We start from the raw sequence: 26,036 nt of genomic DNA on the forward strand, positions 1-26,036 counted from the left end.
CATAGGTACACACATACCATCCAGCACCACCGCTGATGAGGACAATGTGTTGTGTTGGCAGGTTCCTGCTGGGAAAGCACAAGGCAGCTATTGAAGTCTACAATGAAGCAGCCAAAATGAATGAGAGGGACTGGGTAAGAGCCATTTCCCTCGATTTCGAATGTCTGATTGAACTTTGTGTGTGCTTAAAGTGTAGTGTGGCATCAATCATAACTGAGGAGGCATGCACAGATTTATCGATTAAAATGGATTATGATGCACACAGCACATGCATCAAATCGTATATGAGTGAATGTGTTTTTTATAATATATGCAAATTCTATTTTAGATGTTATTCTTACGTTACATTTATGTGATTTCAGTGAGCAAAACTGAAGGAGATGAAAACAAACAATAGAGTTTTATAAATGCATTGTCGCATCTCTGGTGGCTGCAAGGGTCATGTGATCTAATTACATGCAACAAATACATGATTTATTAATAAATTTTCGCTTGAAAAATCCCTTGAAATGGAACATCTTGTTTGCAAGGGTCTCCATATATGAATGTAAAATAATTATCTATTACACACACGGCATGAGAATCGTATTTTAATATATCAATACAACATTACACCCCGACCTCCAACTGATCACCTGTTATTGTTAAGGAAAACTTAAAATAAATCTTATTTCATCATGGAGAAACCATTTGATGAAAAATGTTCAATTGACGTATGAGTGACCATACAGTTTCCCATAATAATGTTCAAAACTGTATTAAAATTATTATTAAGCATGGCATGGTATGTATCCTCCTTAACCCTCAGGAAATCAGCCACAACCAAGGGGTGTGTTACATGTACCTAAAAGACTATGAGAAGGTAAGGCGGCGAGGTAGACGCAGATGACATGCATCTTTTGGTCAAGGGGAGATACATTGAATGAAAAAGCAGGGCTGTTATTTAATTTATTGCGAAATAAAAGTTTAATGCGTTTTTGCTCATCTGTAAGCCTGTTTAGACTTGCACTTTTTAATTTAGTTTGGCAATTAAGTTTTTGAAATTGCTGATCCTGCATGCTGATAAACGTATTAAATTGTATGCTGCAACTGTTCAAACGCCGTGCTTGATAAAGAACCAAATGCCCCAAATGTGCATCCTATGACATCACCTGCTGCTATATTTGCAAGGATTATGCTGGTTTGAAGTGAACATTGCAACATTAAAATGATGCACCCTTAAACGGTGGCACATATCGATACGCTTAATGCATCATTTGTTGCCCAAATCTTTAGCACGGACATCAGTATCATCGATTTAGAATTGCTTCTTTGGACAGGTGTCTTTTATACAGGTAACAGCTGAGATTAGGAGCACTCCCTTTAAGAGTGTGCTCCTAATCTCAGCTCGTTACCTGTATAAAAGACACCTGGGGGCCAGAAATCTTTCTGATTGAGAGGGGGTCAAATACTAATTTCTCTCATTAAAATGCAAATCAATTTATAACATGTTCGACATGCGTTTTTCTGGATTTTGTTGTTATTCTGTCTCTCACTGTTCAAATAAACATATCATTAAAATTATAGACTCATCATTTCTTTGTCAGTGGGCAAATGTACAAAATCAGCAAGGGATCAAATACTTTTTTCCCTCACTCTACATAAACGCAGCATCACAATGGTCAGCTCAGGCTGTGCGATAGCGACAATCTCAGCAGCAGAAGCAGCGCTGCCTCTAATCCTTCGCGTGACATTCTCAACAAGGGGTGACGCAGGTATGAGAGGGCGAATTGTCCGTAGGTCACGCAATCCCCGTTCCCTTCGCAGGCGAAGGAGTGCCTGAACAGCGCGTTACAGTGCAGTCGCCACGACCTGACGTCTGGCGTGCTAGGACGCGTGCACCTGCTGGAGGGCGACGCGGAGCGCGCCATCGAAGTCTACCGCCGCGCCATCGAGTGAGTTTTCGCACATCGCACTGCCCTGTCGGCCGCCACTGATCCCGGCAAAGATCTCTTGCTTTAGTCACAGCAGGATCCTAGTGACCCTACTTTAGCCCTGCTGACTGTGGGTGCCCTGTTGTAATAATTAAGAGTGGAGATTCTTACACTGGTATGCGTATGTAAGGTACTGCATATTACAGATTTATGCAGATCATATGCTTATGTTAAAATAAGCATATACAGCCCTTTGTCAATCCACTATGGATGAAGGCCTTCCCTTGCCATATCAGTCATGGGGATTGTATGACCATACTTCACGCTGGGCAGTGCATGTTTTTACTCTGAGTTCCTTGTGCAGTGCGCTAACCACTGTGCCACCGATCCACCCAAGGTTATCTTGAAGCAGAGCTGAGGCTGGATATTTATTGGATGGGTGACCACCATGTATTAAACAGGTGTTACAGGTTGCTGCAGGGTTGCGTTGTCGGTTGATGACAGTGCAGCAAAATCCACTATTGTACTGTGCTGCAATGTCTATTCTCCCCTCCACTCTACGCTGACCAGCGTGGTGAAGTATGGTGTAATAACCCCCACAACCCGCACCATGTGGGGAGGCCCATATCCTTCAGTGGATTAACAAAAGAGTTGTATATATATCAGCAACAGGATCTAAATGAAACACATTTCTTGGACACTGTTATCACATTTTTTGATGAGCAATGAACACCAGTGCATATTTGAAACATAAAGATCATAAATATCGTGCAAATTTCTCATTTAATATTTCAGATTAACTTAGTGAACTATATAATAATAATAAAAGTACAGCCTACTGTTTAGTCATAATGCAATTACAGGATCAACATAGAACTTGACAAACACAACATTTAACATTGGAAATTTTTTGGGCTTTTTGGTTTCTAAAAGGTTTTACAGAGCAGATAAGTATATATAAAATAGCCCATTTAATCGTGTCTAAAATTATTGCATGGTCTTGTAATTCCATTATTGTACAGGGTGGCCCAAAAGTAAGGACACATTGGGTTATTATATATATTTTAACAAATCAGATAGGGTTATTTAATTTTTTTTACAAATGTCCCATGAACATTAATGCAAGCATAATTCAGGATTTTTTTTTAAGATTACAGGTGTAGTCTTTGAACATTCATCAATTATGTTTTGTTCCAATTCATCCAGGGTTCTTGATCAAGTTTTGTAAACAACGAATTTGAGGTGACCCCACAGGAATAAGAACAATAGATATTCATATTGTTAATAGGTAAAATATTAATTTAATTAATTAACAATTAAAAAATGTTAATGCAAGTGTTAAAATAAATTAAAACCTTACGTGTCAAGACTTTTGTGCAACCCTCTATATTTGCCACGTGTTTTTATGTAAAGAAATGTTCCTAATCAAATTATTGGTGTTCAATAATGCATACAGTTAACAGCAGAAAAGTCCATCACTATACTTTTTCTTCACCAGGCATTCTCCAGAAAACACTGAGCTGTTGACAACTCTCGGATTGCTATACCTGCAGGTCAGCATTCATTTTATGATAAATATGTACATTTTAGAGCCGCTATGCCTCTATAAGAAATTGGGATGCATTACCTCAGGGCATTTTCTCACGAGTCAAGATTTATTATAAGCAAATCATAAGGATTGACCCCATGGCTTGCTATAATGATTTGAGGCATGGCGTGTGCTACATACAGTACAACTAATTTAACAACAATTGTTTTTTGAAAATCACAATAAATCTACAAGTCACCAGTAACGTTACAGAACATTAAATCTCAGAGATGCTCAGTTTGGAGGTCAATTTTAATTATGTTAGAACATTACTTGAGTGGCTTGATATGCACTTTGTGTTCCAGTCTGTATTAAAAATATAGTACCATAAAGACATTGCATTACTTGTGGTTGCAGATGGGGTCATACCAGAGGGCTTTTGAACATCTTGGAAATGCATTGACATATGATCCTACAAACTACAAGGTAACTGTCCAGTTGCATATCCTGTATGTATAGATTTCATTGTATATGTCTTTAAGGGTACAATGTGATAATTAATAATGCAGATTAAGACAATTGGAATATGTGACTTAGCAGTGTGTGATGCTTAGCGTGAATTACAATGTATATTTATTTTATTATTATCTGATGAGAAATGGTGGTGTAATTCACAAGACAATGTGAAGCAATTGACAAAGAATATGGAGGTCTATAAAAATAATCATTTTATGAGCAATAAAAACATGAAATATTTAATTTTAAATCGGCCACGATATTCTACAGGCAACCTGCCATGAGGCTTCCACTACAAAACCACCTAGAGCAGCCCATAATATATGAAATAAAACACACAAGTGATATGGTTGTAACACAATCTTTCAGCACAATTAGATGAAACACATGTTCTCGCAATGGATCACAAGTAGGCACATATCACATCCAGGAAGATTCATCTGTTTTAAGACAAGTGGGTTACACGGTATCACTAAACCGATGTTTTCATTCATGCGACAAGGATTTGTACTGCATATTATGGCACGCTTGTCTTCCTGCCCGTACGTCCCTAACGTCGCGTTGACGGCACGTCGCGCCCCACAGGCCATCCTGGCAGCGGGCAGCATGATGCAAACACATGGCGACTTCGACGTGGCCCTCACCAAGTACCGCGTGGCGGCGCACTCCGCTCCCGAGTCCCCGCCGCTCTGGAACAACATCGCCATGTGCTTCTTCGGCAAGAAGAAATACGTGGCTGTGAGTACCTCTGTCATTGCTGCTATATGCTGCCCCACCTTGGATAACTCCTTTGCTAACTCTCTTCCCCTTTTCCTCTTCTGCTTACGACCCTTTGTTCTGTCTAACCTGAATTTAACCCTACTTATTCCTTAGTAGTTTTTATTCTCTCCTCCCCCCTGAAACATTTCTTCATGCAAAGGAATCTTGCTCTACAAATCAAAATGTTGTTAATTGTTTTCATGAATAATACAAAATGGACCTGTGGAGACATGTGAAAGTAAAGTTTTACTGAGCTTCACCCTTCCTGATTTATTTATTCCACCATGTGTTTTCGAGTCGTGCAAATGACTGTCATTTACACAATGCTGTAGTTGTTCATCCTTCCATACACATATAGAAATTGAGGACATTTTAAATAAATGTCCTGTTTATTTGACATACGCCACCAGTATCAATGTACCATAGTATAGTGTTTAATCTTGATTTGTCACACCGTTTGTTCTTATTTAGAAAACTAAAGTGCTGTATGTTTTTTCCATTTCACTACAATAATAAACCAATGAATGCCATGCACCACTAACCATGGCCACCTTGCACTGGTTATACATCAATTACCTGAGTTTCGTCCTTCCCAGGCCATCAGCTGTCTGAAGCGGGCACACTACCTGGCACCGTTTGATGGCAAGGTGCTGTACAACCTGGGCCTCGTGCACCTGACCATGCAGCAGCACGCTTCTGCCTTCCACTTCTTGAGCGCCGCTATAAGCCTCATGCCACGCATGGGCGAGCTCTACATGCTGCTGGCAGGTATTAGTCTCAGGGGTGTGTGTACGTGAGCGCTGCACAATAAATTTCAAGAAAGACGTACATGTACAGCCCTATTGCCAACCGACTGCTGGATAAGGGCCACCCCCATGCCTGTGTGGGTCGTGTCAGTTATTTTACTGGACTTTACCACGCTGGTCGGTGCAGATTGAAGGCGGTCACGATAGACTTGGTGGGAGTACATAGTAAAGTACACTACCGTCTGCTCCCCGCAACGTAGCCCTGCATGCAGCCTATAACAACTTGCCTTGCATTGTGGTTAGCCATCCAAGCATTATCCAGGGTCAACCATACTTAGCTTCTGAGATCTGAAAAGCTTGGGCACATTGCAGGTTGATTTGGTTATACGTGCAAAGAAAGACAAAAATATAAAATGGCACTTACCAATAAATAACTACTCTGTGTCCTAGACTGCCAACTGAGAGTAAAATTTTGCAAGTGAAACACAAATATTGAAATAAATGCCAAGTGACTTTCGGAAGTGCTGCCACAGCACCCTCTAGTGATGCTAATAACTTTTAATGGCAGGTGGAGGGCTCAGCGCTACAGTTTTGTTCCAAAGTGTGGTGTAACATTACAATGTGTTGCAGCAAAAAAAAACTGCCATTGACCTCTTAAAGTGGCTTTTGGATTAAGCACTTCCATAAAATATTCAAATGTTCAAAACACTCATTTGAATATTCGATGGCAGTGCTCGACAGTTTTTCTGTCAGATTTACAGAAGCAGATTTAAACTTTCATCCTTTGTGTATCACCAGGTAAAAGACTTAAAATAATAATTTTCAATGGAGCACGCAATAGCTTGCACACGTTATTTTACTGCACAATGTGTAATTGTAGGCTGTACATGTTGGTCACAATGTGCTGCCCGTTGTTGCTCAGGTTAGAGCACAATCCGTCATTCGTCTAGCTCGCCGTGTTGCTAATGCAGTGTTTTATTTCCGTCAGTGGCTCTCAACAACTTGGGCGACCCAGAGAATGGGCGGCGAGCATACGAGCAGTCCGTCGCGCTCGATGAGTAAGTCCAAGTCGACGTATTAACTGCTGCAGTGTGTTCCTGCTGTTGTGTAGAAATTGATGAAATCCCACGTTTTTCCAGACACTTCAACATCCATGGCAGAACTACCCATATAGTTTGTTTTAATTTAGCTTCTGTTATATTTACTTGAATTGTATATAAATTGTATAATAATCTCATGTCTAAAGGAAGACGCAGCGCAAACAGCTCCTCTTATACATATATATCTCGGCTGCAAGTCCCAGGCTGTTTGGCATGACATACACATATCATGAATAATAACCTTTAATGTTAAGGGCAAGTCGATTATTATAGCACTCTCGTGGCATCCCTGTGAAGTGACATTTTATCGCCCGCTATGGTAGTACACTTTATCGTGGGCTATCACCTGGTTATACAAGATACCTACTTTTTCTCCAAAATTTCACGTATTTAAAGAAACTTATCTTTTCTATGTGTTAACAGAATCAGATGCCATACTTGGACAGAGCACGCTAATAACGTGTATAGCCCTTTGTGAGAATAATAACCATCACAGGCAATTACACAATTTTTATATTTTTGTTCTGTTTCTCTATTATATTGTGTAAATATCCATAACGAGCTTTGGTCCTTGCTTCAAAACTGCTGTAAGAGAGAGTTTCTGAAACACAGCCTATATATATCTAGAATAACTATGTTTTTGGTTGCCCCCTTCCTACGTGATACAATTTTACATATTAAATGTACCCCTGCAATATATATATTTTGGCCAAACTAGACTCATGATAACGTCATTAATTATGAATAAAATAATAATGAAATGTTATGAATGTTATAAAAAAAAATGTTCGATTAAATAAGAGCAAGAAACGTGTGTGTGTGTGATTTTACAATTATATCCGTCTTGTGTCTGCAATCGATGCGTGCAGAGTGAATCCACTGGCGAGCCTCAACTTCGCAGTGTTCCTCTACAACCAGGGGGACAAGAAGGCAGCGCTGGCACAGTTCCATGAACTCGAGGCCAAGGTGGCCAAGCAGAGGGAGGAGAATGCCAACGTCGAGTTCGATCCGGAGGTCCCCCCCCTCACCACTCAGTTGCAGCCCATGGGTTCCCCACACCCCTGCAACACAGCTCAACCCAGTCACTCACATATGTGGCCGATATGGCACGGATTGACTTGGGGGCCGTCCATATATGACGTCACGCACCTGGGGGCGGGGGGGGGGGTCAGACATTTGTGACGCCGTGTGACGAAGTGGGGGGGGGGGGGGTAAAAAAATCGTCCAAAAAAGCGTGACGTCATTTATGGACGGCCCCTTACCAAAGAAATGTTGTAACACAGCTTCGTATTTATAACATAAGAACATTACTTACTGTTCCAGAAAAGGCCCTATGACTAGCTCAATTCTTTATGTATGAAGTGTAACCATTTTAAGTTTTCCCAGTCTCCTTTCCTGCTATTAGTTATTCGTGTTTCTGCTATCGGGCACATGATATGCCCTGGTGTGTAGTCTTGGCGAGGTCTTCTATGGCATTAGGCTCCTCCAGGAGCCATCAGACTAATAGACTATCCATAATCTGTGTTTCACCGATTACCCCAATGACCAGTAGCATAAAACCATCAATTACACTGCCCTCATTTTGTACATAAATAGGCTGTGCTGACATGTTTCATGTTTCGCTCATGATAAAATACTAGTTTAAAGTTATAATAGCATTGTTATACAAGTGACATCACTAGATCACGATAATCACATGTCTGACTAACTGTAAAGTCTGTTTTTGTCACGAACAAAGAATAAAATGAATGTCGGCACAACACAGAACAGACGGCTTAGGGACGTATCGACAAATATTAACCTCTTGTCTTTTGGTGTTGCTTCATTTAAGTGTTTTCATGATGAGATTTGTGGATGCATATGACTGCACAGATGCTGGACACAGCCCACAAGCTGGGAGGTGCGCTGCAAGTTGCTGAGAGCCCCATCTGGGCCAAACCGGCCAAGGATGCCAGGCTTAAGGCACGCGCACCGGCTGCGGCCAAGCCCACTGCCCCCCAGCAGCCCCTGGGCACCAACCAGGTGCTGGGGCAGGCCATGTCCTCAGCTGCTGCATACAGCAAATCTCTCATCAGTGGTGAGACTTTTCAGAACCACACCAGAGTAGTCAGTGTAAACACCATATCTGTGAAAGCCAATTCTAACACTTTGTAAATGGCGAGAAACTTCATCAGACAGAAAAGAGTGCAGGCTGGAAATAAATAAGAGGAATTAGGTGACGTCAAATGTCATGCAGCGTATAATGGGAGGATTCTTCCAATGGTCACAATCGTGCCTTTTTCTGTCTAGAAAATACCCTTTGTGTGTATTACACCACATCTGTGTGTGAATTCACCAGCTGTCTTTAACGTTAAGGTCATAAGTGCAAATCAAGGTCACAAGTTCACTTCAAGGGTTGAATTGGCATCTTCTTTCCACAGTTGACATAATGCACACCACCTGGTGGGGCTGCAGCCATTCGATGTAAAGCCAGCAGTGGTTGTCATGGTGCACTAACTGGGCCCTGCCAGAATAATGTAAACTTTCACCACTGCCTTAAGACCACGAATATATAAGAGCACTGCCCAATGATGAAAAGGAAAATAATCTGTAACTAGTTGAATGTGAAAACAGGAGCCTCTGTAAAAGTAGTATTGGGAATCATTGAGGCTTTTGCTGAATAAAAGACTTACCATAGGAGCACTGATGAAGCGTGCACATCTATGTGGCGAGCAGTGGCAAAGGAGTACACTGCGCTGTAAACCTGATGACCCCAGTTAAATTTCTGGCTACAAATAACATCAGTGACAAGTCATATCTGAACCTGTCTTCAGCTCCTTCAAGTATGGCCAAAATAAACCTCCGTGACTGACACGGCATGCAGAGGCCTGCATCCTTCAGTGGATGGACAAAAGACTGGAAACTTACTTTTTAAATGCACAGACCTGTGTAAGTTTACTTCTAGATGATGGGTTCCTCATACTGTGCAGATTGAGGGGGTTATTTTACCATATTTCACAATACTGCAGATAGAAGATGGTAAGCTTAGATGTGGGAGCATAGAGTATAGTACGACAATGGATTTTGAATTTCCCTCTGCTGCCCACCACATAACCCAGCAGCCTTCAAACGTCCTGTGCAAGATCTAGGCTCAAACCTACTTTGCATGTCTACATGTAATAATTATCCGTCAACTTTAACTCTCATGGTGTACGTGCGTGTTCGCCGGCACACACAGGTGGAGGCTCCATGCAGACCAAGGCACATGCGATGCCTCTGGAACCTGACCCATCAGCTGTGGGAGCTCAAGAGGAAAGAGGAAGCTCTCCTTCTTCAGAGTGCCCACGGGAGTGAGCGACACACATGGGAACAGTTGCCATTCCACCTCCACTTGCTGTCACCCGACGTCCCACCAGTCCTCTACCCAAGCCATGCACATTCCCCGTTAGATGTTCCTATTTTGATCTTTTTATCATTATGTACTGTATTAAAAAAACAATGCCTCGCTGACAAAGGTGTCCACTAAGCAAGTACTATTTATATATTAAATAATATTTTTGTAGTGTTGTGTGACTTTGCATTTCCAGGTGCAAATTATATATTTATATACAGTCTTCTGACACTAGCTTAATGACTTAAGTTTCCTTAGTTGAATGTAAGTGTTTTTATATCAGTGCAGTTTGTCTAATTCATTTTCGTATAATGTGTGTTCAGTGTTGCTTTGAATATTCATTTAAACAGCCTTGAAACTGAGATCAGTACATGTTTTGGAGCAATACAAAAGGCTAGCTCAATACGTGTAGTGACAGGGTGCCGCCATCTGTTGACCATGAGGGATAACTACGGGTTTGGGTGCGCTATATAACAGCCAACCATAAGGGGGGTGTAACTGGGCCAAGGATGAGAGGCGGGGATCAGTCGGGAAGCTCCTGGAACCTGCATGAGAGTTGTAGAGGGGGGGGGCGTGACCAGAGGCAGGGCTTGGCCACGCTGAGGAGGATATAGGAGGGCGGTAACCGGAGGTTCGGGGCTGTCGGGGTTCGGGTCCTGGCTGCTGTCGCTGTCATCTCTTCATCGTCGTCCGGCCGTATCGCCGATCCGCTGTACAGTCTCCGTCATCGCTGTATAGTCAGCCAGCTACAGTGAGGGAAAAAAGTATTTGATCCCCTGCTGATTTTGTACGTTTGCCCACTGACAAAGAAATGATCAGTCTATAATTTTAATGGTAGGTTTATTTGAACAGTGAGAGACAGAATAACAACAATAAAATCCAGAAAAACGCATGTCAAAAATGTTATAAATTGATTTGCATTTTAATGAGGGAAATAAGTATTTGACCCCACTGCAAAACATGACTTAGTACTTGGTGGCAAAACCCTTGATGGCAATCACAGAGGTCAGACGTTTATTGTAGTTGGCCACCAGGTTTGCACACATCTCACAAGGATTTTGTCCCACTCCTCTTTGCAGATCTTCTCCAAGTCATTAAGGTTTTGAGGCTGACGTTTGGCAACTCGAACCTTCAGCTCCCTCCACACATTTTCTATGGGATTAAGGTCTGGAGACTGGCTAGGCCACTCCAGGACCTTAATGTGCTTCTTCTTGAGCCACTCCTGTGTTGCCTTGGCCGTGTGTTTTGGGTCATTGTCATGCTGGAATACCCATCCATGACCCATTTTCAATGCCCTGGCTGAGGGAAGGAGGTTCTCACCCAAGATTTGACGGTACATGGCCCCGTCCATAATCCCTTTGATGTGGTGAAGTTGTCCTGTCCCCTTAGCAGAAAAAACACCCCCAAAGCATGTTTCCACCTCCATGTTTGACGGTGGGGATGGTGTTCTGGGGGTCATAGGCAGCATTCCTCCTCCAAACACGGCGAGTTGAGTTGATGCCAAAGAGCTCCATTTTGGTCTCATCTGACCACAACACTTTCACCCAGTTGTCCTCTGAATCATTCAGATGTTCATTGGCAAACTTCAGACGGGCATGTGTGTGCTTTCTTGAGCAGGGGGACCTTGCGGGCGCTGCAGGATTTCAGTCCTTGACGGTGTAGTGTGTTACCAATTGTTTTCTTGGTGACTATGGTCCCAGCTGCCTTGAGATCATTGACAAGATCCTCCCTTGTAGTTCTGGGCTGATTCCTCACCGTTCTCATGATCATTGTAACTCCACGAAGTGAGATCTTGCATGGAGCCCCAGGCCAAGGGAGATTGACAGTTCTTTTGTGTTTCTGCCATTTGCGAATAATCGCACCAAACTGTTGTCATCTTCTCACCAAGCTGCTTGGCAATGGTCTTGCAGTCCATTCCAGCCTTGTGTAGGTCTACAATCTTGTCCCTGACATCCTTGGAGAGCTCTTTGGTCTTGGCCATGGTGGAGAATTTGGAATCTGATTGATTGCTTCTGTGGACAGGTGTCCTTTATACAGGTAACAAGCTGAGATTAGGAGCACTCCCTTTAAGAGTGTGCTCCTAATCTCAGCTCGTTACTTGTATAAAAGACACCTGGGAGCCAGAAATCTTTCTGATTGAGAGGGGGTCAAATACTTATTTCCCTCATTAAAATGCAAATCAATTTATAACATTTTTACATGCGTTTTTCTGGATTTTTTTGTTGTTATTCTGTCTCTCACTGTTCAAATAAACCTACCATTAAAATTATAGACTGATCATTTCTTTGTCAGTGGGCAAACGTACAAAATCAGCAGGGGATCAAATACTTTTTCCCTCACTGTATATAGTTAGACGACGTCGATGTGGCTGTATGATTGGGTCAGCTATACGTAGCGCAGTGCGTATGTTACTAAGTGACTCTGCCCGTAAAGTGTTGAGAAATAAACAAGGCGCCCTCTTCAAGTCGTGTCTCGGAAGTTGCTCATTACACATGTATTGCAAAAGAAAAGAGCCTATCGAGAATTGATGCAAATTTGTAAAAAGATCTAATATTGTATTGAAATGTAGCATCACTGAAAGTCCTGAACTGAATTTATGGTAAAAATTGCAGACAAGGTTTCTCAATTTGACAGCCTTCCATGGAATGGAAGGCTGTCAAACATGAACACTTTAATGTATCTATCCATATTTGTATTTTGAACTGACTGCAGCTTGTAAGATGTGAATACTGACGTGAAATGCAGCTGTGCAAGGCTTTAAAAGAACATCGCATTTCCCAAAATAAAATTCAAAGTATAAGTCTTTATTTTACTTCAATGACGGCACTTGCTGCCAATATTGCAACACAAATGACTGTCTTTCGGTACAGTACTCAATAAAGCATCTTGCAGCGTTTTAATGCGAATTAATGCTCAATGACTGAGGGGTGTATTTCAGCTAGGATAATCTATGTAAAATGTCTTAATTACATTCATGCAGGACATTTCAAACTGAAATGTAAGAAAACGTTTTAATATAAATATGATTTGCAAATTAAGAGGTTTCAAAATAATAGTCTATTTCATCACTGAAACATATAAACATAACATTTCCAAATTTTCTCTTTATTTTCTGGCTACATTTATGTGTAATAATATTTGGACTAACTTATAGAAATACTTCAACACTTTAAAAGTACTTTTTAGTTCAGCATTTCTTTACTATCACGTGTCATCTTAAATCTAATGTTAATATACTCACGGCAAGATTGCTTGAGATTATATCACCTTCAATTCGCCTTAATATAATTAAAATGTACCAGAGGTATTAAATGTTGAACGTTAACGCATCAATTGTTTTAAACGTATTGCGAGATGTTTTAGTTTTTTTTTGCCACAGACTATACAGCCACAACATTTCTTTGAATATCAATATCATTGCATCACTTGACAAGTGAGTCGACCAACCACCTGAAATGAAAGAGAGCTTTTTTTTGTTTAAACGACCACCCCGTGGTGCAAGTGAGGCAGCCGTTTCTATGCGGACGTCCCCGCCAGTGTTGTGCCGCTTGTCCCTTCGACGCGGCGGCGCCGCCACCACCACGGTTCGTTGCGCCCGTCTCACTTGAGCGGCGAGAAGGGAGTGGGAAGGAGAAGCTTGTTGGACTGCGCCACCACGTAGCTCACGCTCTCCCGCACTGCAAGACAGGACAAGCTGCTCGTTGCGCTGCCGGAGGGGCGGCCGATCCAACCGTGGAATTCAAATAAGATCTGCCTTCGTACATTAAAATAATCACTGGCACGAGCTGGAGGTGGCGTGACACGACATCGTGAGGCTACATCAATAAACAGCGAGGCACGGAGGTTCTTTCACATGGGCAAGTTCAAGCTTGCCCTCCGCGAACTCATTTTGTTTCGTCAGGAGGTGGAGTTTCTGCAGCAGGTTTCTGCAGCCTTACTGTACATTGGTATTCTTGTTTCGTGCATGGACTAATTCATTTCCGATAAAACACTTGAGTGGCTGGGTCACCATGCACATGTATAATTAGCCACCTCTGTAGATTACGGATCAGCAGTGGAGGTACCTTCACATGCCTCATACGTACAAGGGTAGAAGCTGTTTCCATTACAGCTGCTCATGCACCTGAGCATACATTGATACACATGGGAACATGTGCTGGGTGAGGAGGTAAGGCGAGCCTTTTGAATAGGATTAGGTATTAAGTTCTGGGTTATGTTACGAGGCAAGGATAGGGATTAGGGTAATATTATGGTATGCAAGTGTGCATCCCAACATGTGCCAGGTAGTGTGTCTACCATACGAGCATATTAACTACAACACAGACATAAACATATATAAGATGTGTGCAATTTGGATATATTTTAGAATTGAACAAAGATACATTTCAGACCATACATAGGGTTAAATCATGACTTAAAACTTTCTTGACTGCAGGAATTCATATTCTTCGTCATTTTGGTAAAGTCAGGTAGATAGAAAAAAAAATGTGAAATAATAAAAGCAAAAAAACCACAATAAAAATAGTAAAATAAAAATTTATTTAAAATAAAAGCAAGAAACCTACGACGTTATTGTAGTTTTTTGCTTTTATTATTTGAAATTTTTGTTTTGTTTCTTATTTTATGATATTCTTGGGTCTTTCGGTAAAGTCACGTAGATAGGTTCAAAGAAAATAATAAAAAAAAGAACAAAACTACGACGTTTTGATGGCAACGCAAGCGGTCGTCTTCCAAGGCAAACTGTTTATAAGCGTTTGAAATGGGCGTAGCCCCTTACAAACAGTTTCCCTTGGAAGCTAATCCATCCCCCTTTTCCTGAAGACGACCACTTGCGTTGCGATCGAAACGTCGTAGTTTTCTGTTATTTTTTTATTATTTTATTTGAACCTATCTACGTGACTTTACCGAAAGACCCAAGAATATGAATTCCTGCAGTCACGAAAGCTTTAAGTCAAGATTAAATTTTATTATTTTTATTTTTTATATCCTATCTACGTGACTTCACCAAAAGAACGAAGAATATGCAAATACATATTTGCCAGTTTCATGTTCAATTAACTTTGTAAACGTACAGTACGTCTGTCCGCTGGGATACAAAATGAGACGTGTGGAAGGGCACCATGTAAACGGGGCACAATGCGTTGGGCTGCCGTGTAGGCTTTTGGCTGGGAACTGGGTTGGTGGTGCATGTGGAAGTGAGCCAACCTGCCGCAACGACACGTGCATCTTCGTGGGCCAAGTGCCTGCCGGCCGCACGCGAGTCCGCGCTGTTGAAGTTCCACAGCACTTGCACTGCACGGGACAAGGAAAAGTAAATGTCATTTCACCGGAAGGTTTATCCATCGTGACAAAGTGTCCCTTGGCCGATCTGTTCCGGTTATGTCAACCTCTGAGTTAGAGAATGACCCATGGATGCAGATACTGCAGATCTACCTCTGAGGCCCCTTCAAGGTGACCTGGTCTACACCCTCTCCACCATATAATTTGTAACGTGCTCATTTTTTTTTCACTCTCCGCGAGAGTGAACGATTCTGCAACGAGGAATGCCACAGACAGCAAGTACTGGCACCAACAATTGTTCAAGCTCTGTGGTCTTATATTGGGATGTTTGGCCAACTCCACTAATGAGTGTTTAGACTGTACATGCGGGATAAAACTCACACTCAATTCCTCATACAGGATGGACATTGATCCACTTTCTGTACTTCAATCCCCTGCCAAGCCAGGGGATGGCAACCACAAGCTTGGAGGGAGTTTCACAAACTTGTGTCATCTAGCAAACCCTCGCCTCCTCAGTGCAGGATCACAGAGGCCTGCGCCACAAGTGCCCGGCTAAAGTATAACAGTAATGGCAATTGGATGACAGTCAAACCAACGTTTTTAATTCTCGGAGATGAAATGAAGCCAATTTAAAGAACAACATTAAATGTGATGGTTTTGTTTCATGTAGTCGTTGGTAACTGGGATAATACCATAAACTCGCTACACTTGAGAACCGGGTTTAATCACAGGTGACTGTCGACATTTGAGCCCACTGAATTAGTGGCACCAGCTCAGGACGACAGACTTCTGAGCCAACCATCCACCTCGAGGCTATTGTTGGTTTAAACAACACAGGACTGATGACAGCATAGACTTAACAGTCGATAGGATGCCCCTTAGTTTTGTGTAATTCTGAACTATGCTAACCCTTCACCAAACAGTTTCTCTAAAAACCACAGAGGTTGGTAAATACAAAACCTTGGATGTGTGTCAGTGGCATAAGCGTAACGAAACCACGGTTCCCATTACCACGGCAGTGAAGCCAGTGTTTATTACGGGAACGTGCGTGTGTGTGTTCGCACAACAGAGAGGTCAGGGGTGGTGGTGAAGACCTCGGTTGAGTTTGCCAAACTCAGAGTGCCAGACGCCAATGAGGGAAGCGTATCCGACGTGCTGGTGTGTGGTGATGGCGGCGCGGAACGCCTTCCCCCACAGTGCAGGCCCGCCGGGCTTCATGTCAAACGTCACGAGCTCGTACACACCTACCAGCGCCAAGTAAAAAAGGCAACGCATGAAACACTCACACTCTTAAATTATAAAAACTAAGCGTTTTTTTTACCAGCTATAAGGCCCACTGAGCTATTCAGCTCTTTCCCAGAAGTGACCTAGCCACAAACGATAGATCAACGAAGCAGCTTATCATGTGGAAACCTATAGCTGCCAAATACTGTTCTAAATGTGGAAGGAAGAACCGGAGGACTCCGAGAAAATTCCACGCGATCATGGGGAGAATACGCAAACTCCAAATATACAGAAGGCTTCAGGGTCGGGATCGCACCCGCAACCTTTTGTATACCCGGCGAGGAAGTTAACATCTCGTCACCGTGGCAACCCAACTATTGAAATAAGCCTCCCAGCCACCTTTTACTGATATCGAATTGACTACATGCTAAGGAGAAATAGGATGGCATTCATAGCTACTGGTTACAAAGTCAGTGGTGGAAATACAAAATGATGAAGTTGGATTTACATATCATCTAAATGTAATCGTATCTCGAGGCGCTGTATAGAAACAGTGGAGCTATTTTTGTTATATATAGTGAGAGATGCAGACAATTATAGGCAGGGAAAAAGGCAAGGCCTTGTAACTAGACTGGAATAGGGGCAGGGAGTCAACAGCATAGTGTGTTTTTTAGGTTCCAGACAACAGAGGCAGTACAGGTGAATGAGTGATCTCCAATTGAGCTAAGGTTGACAGCGAAATATTCCCATAAAGGAGACAGGGTCTCCAAAGAACGACTACCTTGGACTTCCCAAGCAGTGGTACTCACTTTATCAATTGTGAACAGACAATGGACGCATGTACCATACTAAAACAAGCCTTTGTACTAGCCTTAATTTTCAGTCCTCTATACATGAAATAATCATGCAATATTTAGTAGACCAGCTCCTTCATTGTCTGGCCGATCTTCCTTACTCATAGACAAGAACAGTAAAGTGAGAACAATAATCTATAATATGTAAACCAAACAGCACACGACATACCTCCCTGCTTCTTTGGCTCGCCGAGCTTATTCCAGGGTACCAAGTAGGTCACCTCGCTTTCAAGGCTGCACAGCATGGGTAAGGCCTTGGCGATGTAGGTCTCCTGCCACTCCGGGTCTTTGGCCAGTGCCGCTCGCACTGCTGTCCTCTGTGCGTAGTCCTCTGTGCACACAATACCACCACCACCACCAAGACCACCAGCAGCACGATCAAAGCTAAATGCAACAGCAGCATCATCTACCACCGTGAAATATCATCGGGTATTGCTAGCACCTTTATAACCAGCAGCAGCGCCACCAGCACCAGGTTCATCATTATCAAAACCGAGCACCCAGTAATTACGATTGTTAAAACCACAGCCATAACCATCATCAAAACTATCACCACCATAATTATATTACTCTTACAACCATCATTATCCACTTCTATCGCAAACATGACCAGCAGTTGCATCAATGTCACCACGACCTTAAGCGCCTCCATACTTTAATGACCAATTATCAAGCTAATTTTCCAACTCGTAATATGGATGTTCCTGTTCAAAAGGGCTTACTCTTACCACATGACGGTGTTTTAACGTTTATTCTGCAGCAAAGGGAACAATTTAGTTTGTGCAAGAATTTGTAACGTGGCGTTTAATGCAATAACATTTCATGACACAATACGAGAGTGGGGAACTTAAGATGTGAAAATAAAATGATTCAGGCGCCAATGCGACAGCTACGTGTGATAAGAACGGACACTGGATCCATCTGCATCCTTATCTTACGAGGAAGAGAGGAGGAAGACTACATTTTCCATAGTTACCAGGTGATGGCAGAAACAACAGCTGGGACAATTAGACAGGTAAATTAATCAACCAAAACTCATACCTGGCAACCCATACGGTTTACCCGTATTCTTGTACAGGGAAATAGAGTTTTCAGGTCCATACAGCGTACAGCCGTTTCAAGACGGGAACATTTTGGTTCTTGTCGTTATGTTTGTGTTTCTCCCTTGTGATGGGAATTTGTAGGATGAACGTTGATATTTATAAGGGCATGGGGTGACCAACCAAGTCTGAATTGGTCTGTATAAGGTAGGCACTGATAAGGGGTTGACAGGTATGAAAACTTGTAATCGCCTACTCTTTTGTCAATTACGCAGGCCCCATTAAAAATGGAAGGCGCCCCCACATCCTGCCTCCTGAAGGCAGGAGTCCCTCTACAAACCATGCCCAGCGCAACACGACCGATGTTGATGACATCACCATAGTTTCGACCCATCACCTCCTGCCCAGCGGCAAGTGTAGGAACAAGGTGATAACCATTTTTGCGTTATAAAATAAAGTCAGGTTAACGAACCTACAACCCATTAATGTTAGCCTTGGCAATCCCTCGTATCCGGGTAATGGTCACCCAAATATGCTGTGTAATGTTCAGAACTGATGAAGGATGGCAAGCGGACATGAAGTTCACCGCTTGCTATTGTCCCGATTCAGTATAGCAATTAATTGCTTAAATCATTCGGGTGGTGTCCCAGCTGTAGCACCTCAGATTAGTTAGGTTGGCTACTACATACGGTGCATAGGAAGTTCAACATAATACATACTTTGTTTTTTTTGGTAAAGTCACGTAGATAGAAAAACTAATAATAAAAATAAAGTGAATACAAATGATATTTTTTATTAAAAAAAAATTCTATCTAAGTGACTTTACCGAAAGAACCAAATAATATTAATTCCTGCAGTCACAAAAGTTTTAAGTAAAAAAATACATACATACGTACGTGGCGGAAACCAAACTGCCAACCAGGTGTAAGGCTATCCCTCGTGGCGTACGGCCAACTCACTGCCAGGGCCACACCGAGCCCAGGAGTGGCGCGTGCGGGTGCCGTGCGTACCGTACTGCCATATGTGCACGAGCTGCACGAGGGGTCCGTGCTCTACGCTCCAGTAGCCGATCAGCGGGGAGTGCGCCGTTCGCAGGTGAATGCACTCGTTGGTCAGCTTGAGGAAGGCGGGGAAGGCGTGCGGGTGTGCCGTGTACGTCCTCAACTCGTACATCCGCCCGTGCTGCTGCTGCCCCACCGTCATGGAGGCCATTCGCCGCGCGGCCTGCTGCACCGCAGAGCGTCAAACGCACGGGAAGCCGCGAGTCGCCATCATCGTCACTGAAGAATGAGCATCCTCAGCAGTGTCATATAATTTGTCAGCGTTTCATTTACTCATCATCATCTTAGTCATGGTAATTCCACTGCTGGATGAAGGCCTCCCTGAGTTGCTGCCATCTCTCATGATGCTGTGATGTAACAAACCACCGAGTGGTTGAGACCAATGGAGTGGCATCAAAAGGAGGGAACACGCCAAAAAGGATGTCTGCTGCATAAAGCAAAATCAGCTCGTGTGCAGGAGTTAGAAGGATTGTTGCATTGCGAAACTATCAAGGATGGCGATGGCTTGTTGATGGCCTTTGTTCAGCAGTGGATTTACCACGGTTGACGATGATGATGGCTACGATATATACGAATGATTATTACCTGCCTCCCCAAGGGAACGTTGCAGGACTTTAAAAGTGATGTGGTCTCCCTCAGCAGATTCCTAAAAGCCATGTTTGCCTCTTGGTTCACCAGTTACCTGGAAACACAACCCACACAGGCGTTCGCTTATAGTCATCCAGCGACACACACACACAGCGCACAGGCAATGAGGTTTCTCCAGCTCGAGAGGCTGTGGTGAACTTTCTCCGGATATTCAAAACACCACCAAGCACAAAGATTTGGCCATGCAGGTAAATTAACAGCGATTGCATCCTCTCCACGTTGTCAACTCCCGACTAGCACAGTTGGCTACCTACAGTGCAAAACGAAGTTCAACGTACATACAAACGAGTGTATGCTTAATACACCCGCAGTATTAACCAGGGTGGGATCCCAGACACAAATCGCGAAACTCTGCAAGAAGTAACGAGCACGCTATTCATCGCTGGACCACGTCATATCACGGGGCTGTGAGGTGGAGATGGCTTGGGGAGGCATTCATGCAGCAGTGAATTGATCATTGCTGACGACATTTCTCACTCACTAATGCATTATCCCCACGTTACAAATTACCACAGCATACTGTGTCCCCAGCTACAAAACCCCGAGTCTCCCCAATTACAAGCCTGCTACTGTATTGAGAATTCAGTGAAATTCTGAGAAGAATGAATTAGTTGCATATTGAAGTCAAATAATGCCACTATATGTGTGTATACATCATATATTTTGCTGTGCTATATGCATATAAGCATAGCAGAGCATGTATGCTTATACAAGCTTGATAAGCAAGTTTGGCTACATAAGGTACAAAATAAGTTATCGGTTCCGGTTTCCATTATTCAGTACATGAATCAAATTGGGCATGTTATCCGATGAGACAGGGCACATTCCGGTACATTACACATGCTTCTGTAAAGGTGTTCCTGGAAACTGCCCATTGAGACCTGTGTCACGACTTGCATATTGCAATGATGATTTGTGTTTTTATATATCAAAGATACCGAGCACATTCAATGGCCAGCGAAGAAACAGCACTATTAAACTTGCAATAAACATGAGGTAACGTGCCTCTTTAATTGAGCAAAATTCTGAAGAACTTGAAAAAGTAGACGATGGGAGGGTCTTCCGAAGTTTGGCAGCTGGAGGGAAGAAACAGAAAGAGAAGCGTTTTAACCTGCAGTGTGGTGATCTATTGCAGCATGGGTGAGACGAAACAGTCACTCTGCTGGACCAAGCCCTCAAAGTGAGTAGAGCAATCAATGGGTGAAGTTCACAGGAACAGTTATCATTGTAGCAGCTATAGAAGAGTGACAACGATGTTGGCTAACCAGTGGTGAGTGACTGGGGTGAAAAAGTGAATACTACTGAACTGGAGCATCAATCACCCCTGACTGCTGCTTCACACTGCATAAAAGTGGTAGAAACTGTGCTCCATCCCAGATATGACAATAGCCTTCTAACTTCAGCCGAATCTGTGCTTTGTAAAGTCGGAATCATTTTTTTGTATTATTGTTTGTTTACTCAGCAACGCCTCACCGAGTCGTAAACCTAATTTTTATTAGGGTTATGTCATGTTTTGCAGTCATGGGCGATATTGTAAAGTGTACTCCCAATTCATTATTCTGAAGGTAGTTTTTTAGCATTGGGATGTTTGGAAAATACCGGTTAGATGATACATGTTTATGGCTACAAAGGAAGCCCATGCACAACAGCGGAAAAACATACAAACTCCATGCAGAAAGGTGCCAGAGTAGGGAAGTGAACCCAGGCCCTTCTTGCCACGTGGCAAATGTGCTACCACTGTGCCACCCCTGCTGCCCTTAAGCAAGTCTTGAGCATGGAAAAAAAAGCCTAGCTTCATAGATGTCTCCTTGACGAGATCAGTCATACAAGAACTGTAGTAATTCCATAACAGGTCAGATAAGACTGCTGTGATACTAGCTGTATGACATAGCACACTACATCGGCAATGATGCATGTGGATGCTCAGAAAAAAGTATAAAATTATTTCGCTTTTAGGGCAGCCAGAGGTCACTCTGTGCGACCAGTGATTGTTAATAAGTAATTGTGGCTAAACATTTACAGAAGAGCAGCTTTATCGAAAAGATACAAATCTGCTGAGGTTCAAGTCTTAAAAAGCAATCTCGATAATAACCCTATGGAATAAAAAAAATGGCAACATTAAAGGTGTATGCAGCAGGTTCCTGATGATTTACGACAATAAAATGTAGTCAGTAATATGATAATACAAAGGCAAATAATTCCCCATATAGCCTTAACATACTTTTAGGGCAAGTGCTATTAGCAAGCACCTATGAAGGCTGGCACGGTACACCAGGGGGTGGGTGGCCATCACCACCCCCGGTCGCCTTTGTCTCCCGAGTGGCGATGTTTACTACACACACAGCAGGTACTCATCTGAGGCTGAGTCGACCTAGGGGAGGCCCAGGACCGGTTCAGTTAATCGTCACCGGTGTTGGCCATGAGCGGGAATCGAACTCGGGTGGCTAGGTTCGTAGCGCAGCGCGCTAACCGCTCCCCACATATATGGTAATATTCACTGTGTCAGGTGAAACTTTTAATCGACAAGGGTGATGTACAGCCTTCAATCTGCGGCTAAATGAGAGCCTCCCCCACGCCATGCTGTTTGGGGAGGGTTTTAAGATCACACTTCACACAAATGGCAATACTATGCAATTGTGTTAGAATTAGTTTCACTTGAATGTTTGTAAATTTTGTATATTTCACGACTATACAGCTATTAATAATCTATTAGTACAAATGCATACTTTTTATTGGCTGTTTTTTTTATACATAATGAGAAATTTGATGGATGTTTAGCATTCCTGTACAGCTGTGAAATCGTAATCGTCAACGCCACCGCCATTCACTATCACTGGGGTAAGAGTTCATTTCGACGCAAATCTCTTTTGCAAATTGACCTCAGATGCAAAATACCGAGCTGTTTTTTTTTTAATTTCTCCCGTAATTTGGTTGTTCTGTTCATATTTTGTTTGTCACTGTTGTATTTTGTGTTATATTCCTTGCTTTTAGAATTTTTCCGACCCATGCCACTTTTAAAAATGAGCGTACAGCATCCCGGGTCTCCGAGTTTTCACCTGATTAAACCAAATAAACCAAGCCGTGTTAAATGCCACACAACCAACACAATATGCCCTCCTGATTGCCAATCACCACCAACACTAATGTCCTTGTAACAAACGCTACAGGACTCCTCATTGCCCCAACGCTTACCACCAAAACCCCCCAAAAATTAATTTTGCAAACACCCTCCAAATGCAATGCCCAAAGGCCACCAAACTCGTAACCCAGTGCCACGAAACTTCACAACTCAATGCCCTTCAAACTCACTGGCGAACGCCCTTCACTCTTAGCCCCAAGCATCACACTCAACCCACCGTACACAATGTAACACGACTCCCCTTACGCGAACTGCAGCACGTACGTAGCGGCGCGCTTATGCAGACTATCAATTTTAATGCGAAGCCCTCGTGTGAACTATCCATTGCAATATGGCATCCTAGAACGTAAACTGCGCTGTTTTAACGCGAATAACCCATGATAATTCACATAAGCAAACGCTGTTTGAGCAAAACTCCGCTGTCTCTCCGGCTAGAGCCAAATACGGTTTAGTCCATAAGCCTCTAAGGTTAGTGGTGGCTTTCCAAGACCAAATATTATCCAACAGCATGCGTTTAAACGAGAGAACCCTGGAGCAATGTTGAAACTTCTTGGCTTCACCGGCAGTGAACATCTCGTTAGACTGACTGCTGCTAAACTACCGTAGAACACCACAGGGGCGTGTAAACTACCAATTGCAATGCGGGTAACCCCACCCGCCCCTATGTAAACTACGCATTTGCAACCGCAACTACTTTTTGACTTGGCGATGTGCAACGTCGCCAGATCCGCAGACCGTGCGCATCGAGGGGCAGAGGCAGGGAGTTCGGCGAAATGAACATGACGAAACGACGACGACGACAACAACAATAATAACAACAATAGCATTTAGTAATTACGTGTTTACGCGATAAGCTCTCTAACGCCAGCCAGAGAGGCCGTCACGGTCACAGCTGACGGCGGTGACGGCGGACGGAAGCCGCGCGGGGGTCAGCAGGCGGCGCGCAACAGCTGTCGCGTGAATAACCAAAAACGCGATTTTAAAATACCTCCACCCCCCGGTGCCACGTGGGAACTTGTGATTCAACGTGCTGCGCTGCGGAGTGTGCGTGACATGGAAGGTTGTTGTTGTTGATTGTTTGTTGGGTTAGATCGCGTAAATATATAAATGTGTCGTTAGAGCCGACATAGTATGTATAGTGTGCGTGCGTACAGCGAGCCTCGCTGTCAGACCCATGCGGTTAAGCTCGTATTATTGTAACAGGAGTTTCCAGGTCCATACGGTGGTACAGGTGTTTCTATACGGGTAAAAACATGGTTTTTTTAATACGCTTTTATTTAACTCACTCTGTTGTATCCTCAAATCTTGTAACTCAATTTTTTCCCACTTCCCAATGTGGTATCGACTGCAAACTTGGTATACTTATGTCATACTGATGACAATACTATATTCTATCATAACAAATAACATATTTTAAAAAAAATTATGTTATTTTTGGGCTTGGGTCTCATTGTCCACGCTCAACTCACGTTGCTGTAATTGGCCACGGTCCCCTTACGTTGTGGCAAGTTTAGAGGGCCACTTCGTGGAGTCGTGAAGTTATGCCATTACTAGTACGGTACATTTCATTAAAGCGTGTTTTAAAAAAAAGTATTTTTTAATATATATTACTTATTATCCATGTGTTTGTGTTTCTCCCTTGTGATGGGACTTTGTAGGATGGACGTTGAGGTTTATAAGGGCACGGGCTGATCAATAAGGTCTGAATTGGTCTGTAATAAGGGAGGGCACTGATAAGGGGTTGACAGGTATGTAGTGAATTTTGATTTAAAGCTTTCGTGACTGCAGTAATTCATATTCTTAGTTTTTTCGGTAAAGTCACGTTGAAGAGAAACAACAAAATAACAAAATATATATAAAACAATAAAAAATTCTCACGACGTTTCGACCATTTTTTATTGTTTTATATATATTTTGTTATTTTGTTGTTTCTCTTCAACGTGACTTTACCGAAAAAACTAAGAATATGAATAGGTATGTAGTGGTGAGTGTACTAGTGGTGAGTATACAGTGAGGGAAAAAAGTATTTGATCCCCTGCTGATTTTGTACGCTTGCCCACTGACAAAGAAATGATCAGTCTATAATTTTAATGGTAGGTTTATTTGAACAGTGAGAGACAGAATAACAAAAAAAAACAGAAAAACGCATGTCAAAAATGTTATAAATTGATTTGCATTTTAATGAGGGAAATAAGTATTTGACCCCCTCTCAATCAGAAATATTTTTGGCTCCCAGGTGTCTTTTATGCAGGTAACGAGCTGAGATTAGGAGCACACTCTTAAAGGGAGTGCTCCTAATCTCAGCTTGTTACCTGTATAAAAGACACCTGTCCACAGAAGCAATCAATCAGATTCCAAACTCTCCACCATGGCCAAGAACAAAGAGCTCTCCAAGGATGTCAGGGACAAGATTGTAGACCTACACAAGGCTGGAATGGGCTACAAGACCATTGCCAGCAGCTTGGTGAGAAGGTGACAACATTTGGTGCGATTATTCGCAAATGGAAGAAACACAAAAGAACTGTCAATCTCCCTCGGCCTGGGGCTCCATGCAAGATCTCACCTCGTGGAGTTGCAATGATCTGGAGAACGGTGAGGAATCAGCCCAAAACTACACGGGAGGATCTTGTCAATGATCTCAAGGCAGCTGGGACCATAGTCACCAAGAAAACAATTGGTAACACACTACGCCGTGACGGACTGAAATCCTGCAGCGCCCGCAAGGTCCCCCTGCTCAAGAAAGCACATATACATGCCCGTCTGAAGTTTGCCAATGAACATCTGAATGATTCAGAGGACAACTGGGTGAAAGTGTTGTGGTCAGATGAGACCAAAATGGAGCTCTTTGGCATCAACTC

At 42.8% G+C, this 26,036-nt stretch overlaps 2 protein-coding genes across 5 annotated transcripts in view; one reads left to right on the forward strand and one right to left on the reverse strand.

Moving 5' to 3' along the window:
• BBS4 (Bardet-Biedl syndrome 4) overlaps positions 1-12,396 on the forward strand; it is a 35,838-nt gene extending 23,442 nt beyond the window's left edge. For both annotated transcript variants that reach the window (XM_076069662.1, XM_032960598.2), the window contains 11 exons: positions 62-134; positions 809-862; positions 1,807-1,934; positions 3,412-3,466; positions 3,859-3,927; positions 4,543-4,695; positions 5,313-5,484; positions 6,451-6,520; positions 7,432-7,576; positions 8,435-8,639; positions 9,780-12,396. In XM_076069662.1, coding sequence (XP_075925777.1) covers positions 62-134; positions 809-862; positions 1,807-1,934; positions 3,412-3,466; positions 3,859-3,927; positions 4,543-4,695; positions 5,313-5,484; positions 6,451-6,520; positions 7,432-7,576; positions 8,435-8,639; positions 9,780-9,895 — 1,240 coding nt within the window. In that variant the 3' untranslated portion in view covers positions 9,896-12,396. The remainder of the gene's footprint in view (positions 1-61; positions 135-808; positions 863-1,806; positions 1,935-3,411; positions 3,467-3,858; positions 3,928-4,542; positions 4,696-5,312; positions 5,485-6,450; positions 6,521-7,431; positions 7,577-8,434; positions 8,640-9,779) is intronic.
• A 319-nt stretch (positions 12,397-12,715) lies between these two features.
• NIPSNAP3A (nipsnap homolog 3A) lies at positions 12,716-24,116 on the reverse strand. 3 transcript variants are annotated; one of them, XM_032960596.2, is made up of 8 exons: positions 24,017-24,116; positions 21,045-21,115; positions 19,977-20,073; positions 19,341-19,554; positions 17,460-17,621; positions 16,307-16,456; positions 15,138-15,224; positions 12,716-13,609 (listed from the first exon to the last, which is right to left on the reverse strand). In XM_032960596.2, the coding sequence occupies exons 3-8, from the start codon at positions 20,046-20,048 to the stop codon at positions 13,533-13,535; spliced, it is 762 nt and encodes a 253-aa protein (XP_032816487.1). In that variant the 5' UTR covers positions 20,049-20,073; positions 21,045-21,115; positions 24,017-24,116; the 3' UTR covers positions 12,716-13,532. The 3 variants fall into 3 exon arrangements, with proteins under 3 accessions (XP_032816487.1, XP_032816484.1, XP_032816485.1); XM_032960593.2 differs by having other exon boundaries at positions 19,341-19,557; positions 24,017-24,114; XM_032960594.2 differs by having other exon boundaries at positions 19,341-19,557; positions 24,025-24,113.
• Positions 24,117-26,036: the final 1,920 nt, after the last annotated feature.

Source organism: Petromyzon marinus, chromosome 25 (genome assembly GCF_048934315.1).
Source record: "Petromyzon marinus isolate PM22_M1 ecotype Great Lakes invasive population chromosome 25, UKy_Petmar_22M1.pri1.0, whole genome shotgun sequence".
Classification (NCBI taxonomy): Eukaryota; Metazoa; Chordata; class Hyperoartia; order Petromyzontiformes; family Petromyzontidae; genus Petromyzon; species Petromyzon marinus.

What these genes read in the sequence shown, in the direction of transcription:
- NIPSNAP3A (XM_032960593.2), bottom strand. Translation starts at nt 20,048, where the DNA reads ATGGCTTTTAGGAATCTGCTGAGGGAGACCACATCACTTTTAAAGTCC. An exon ending in ACGTTCCCTTGGGGAGGCAG is followed by an intron (nt 19,558 to 19,976) that starts GTAATAATCATT and finishes TCTGCGGTGCAG; the next exon opens with CAGGCCGCGCGGCGAATGGC. An exon ending in CGAGCCAAAGAAGCAGGGAG is followed by an intron (nt 16,457 to 17,459) that starts GTATGTCGTGTG and finishes TGGCGCTGGTAG; the next exon opens with GTGTGTACGAGCTCGTGACG.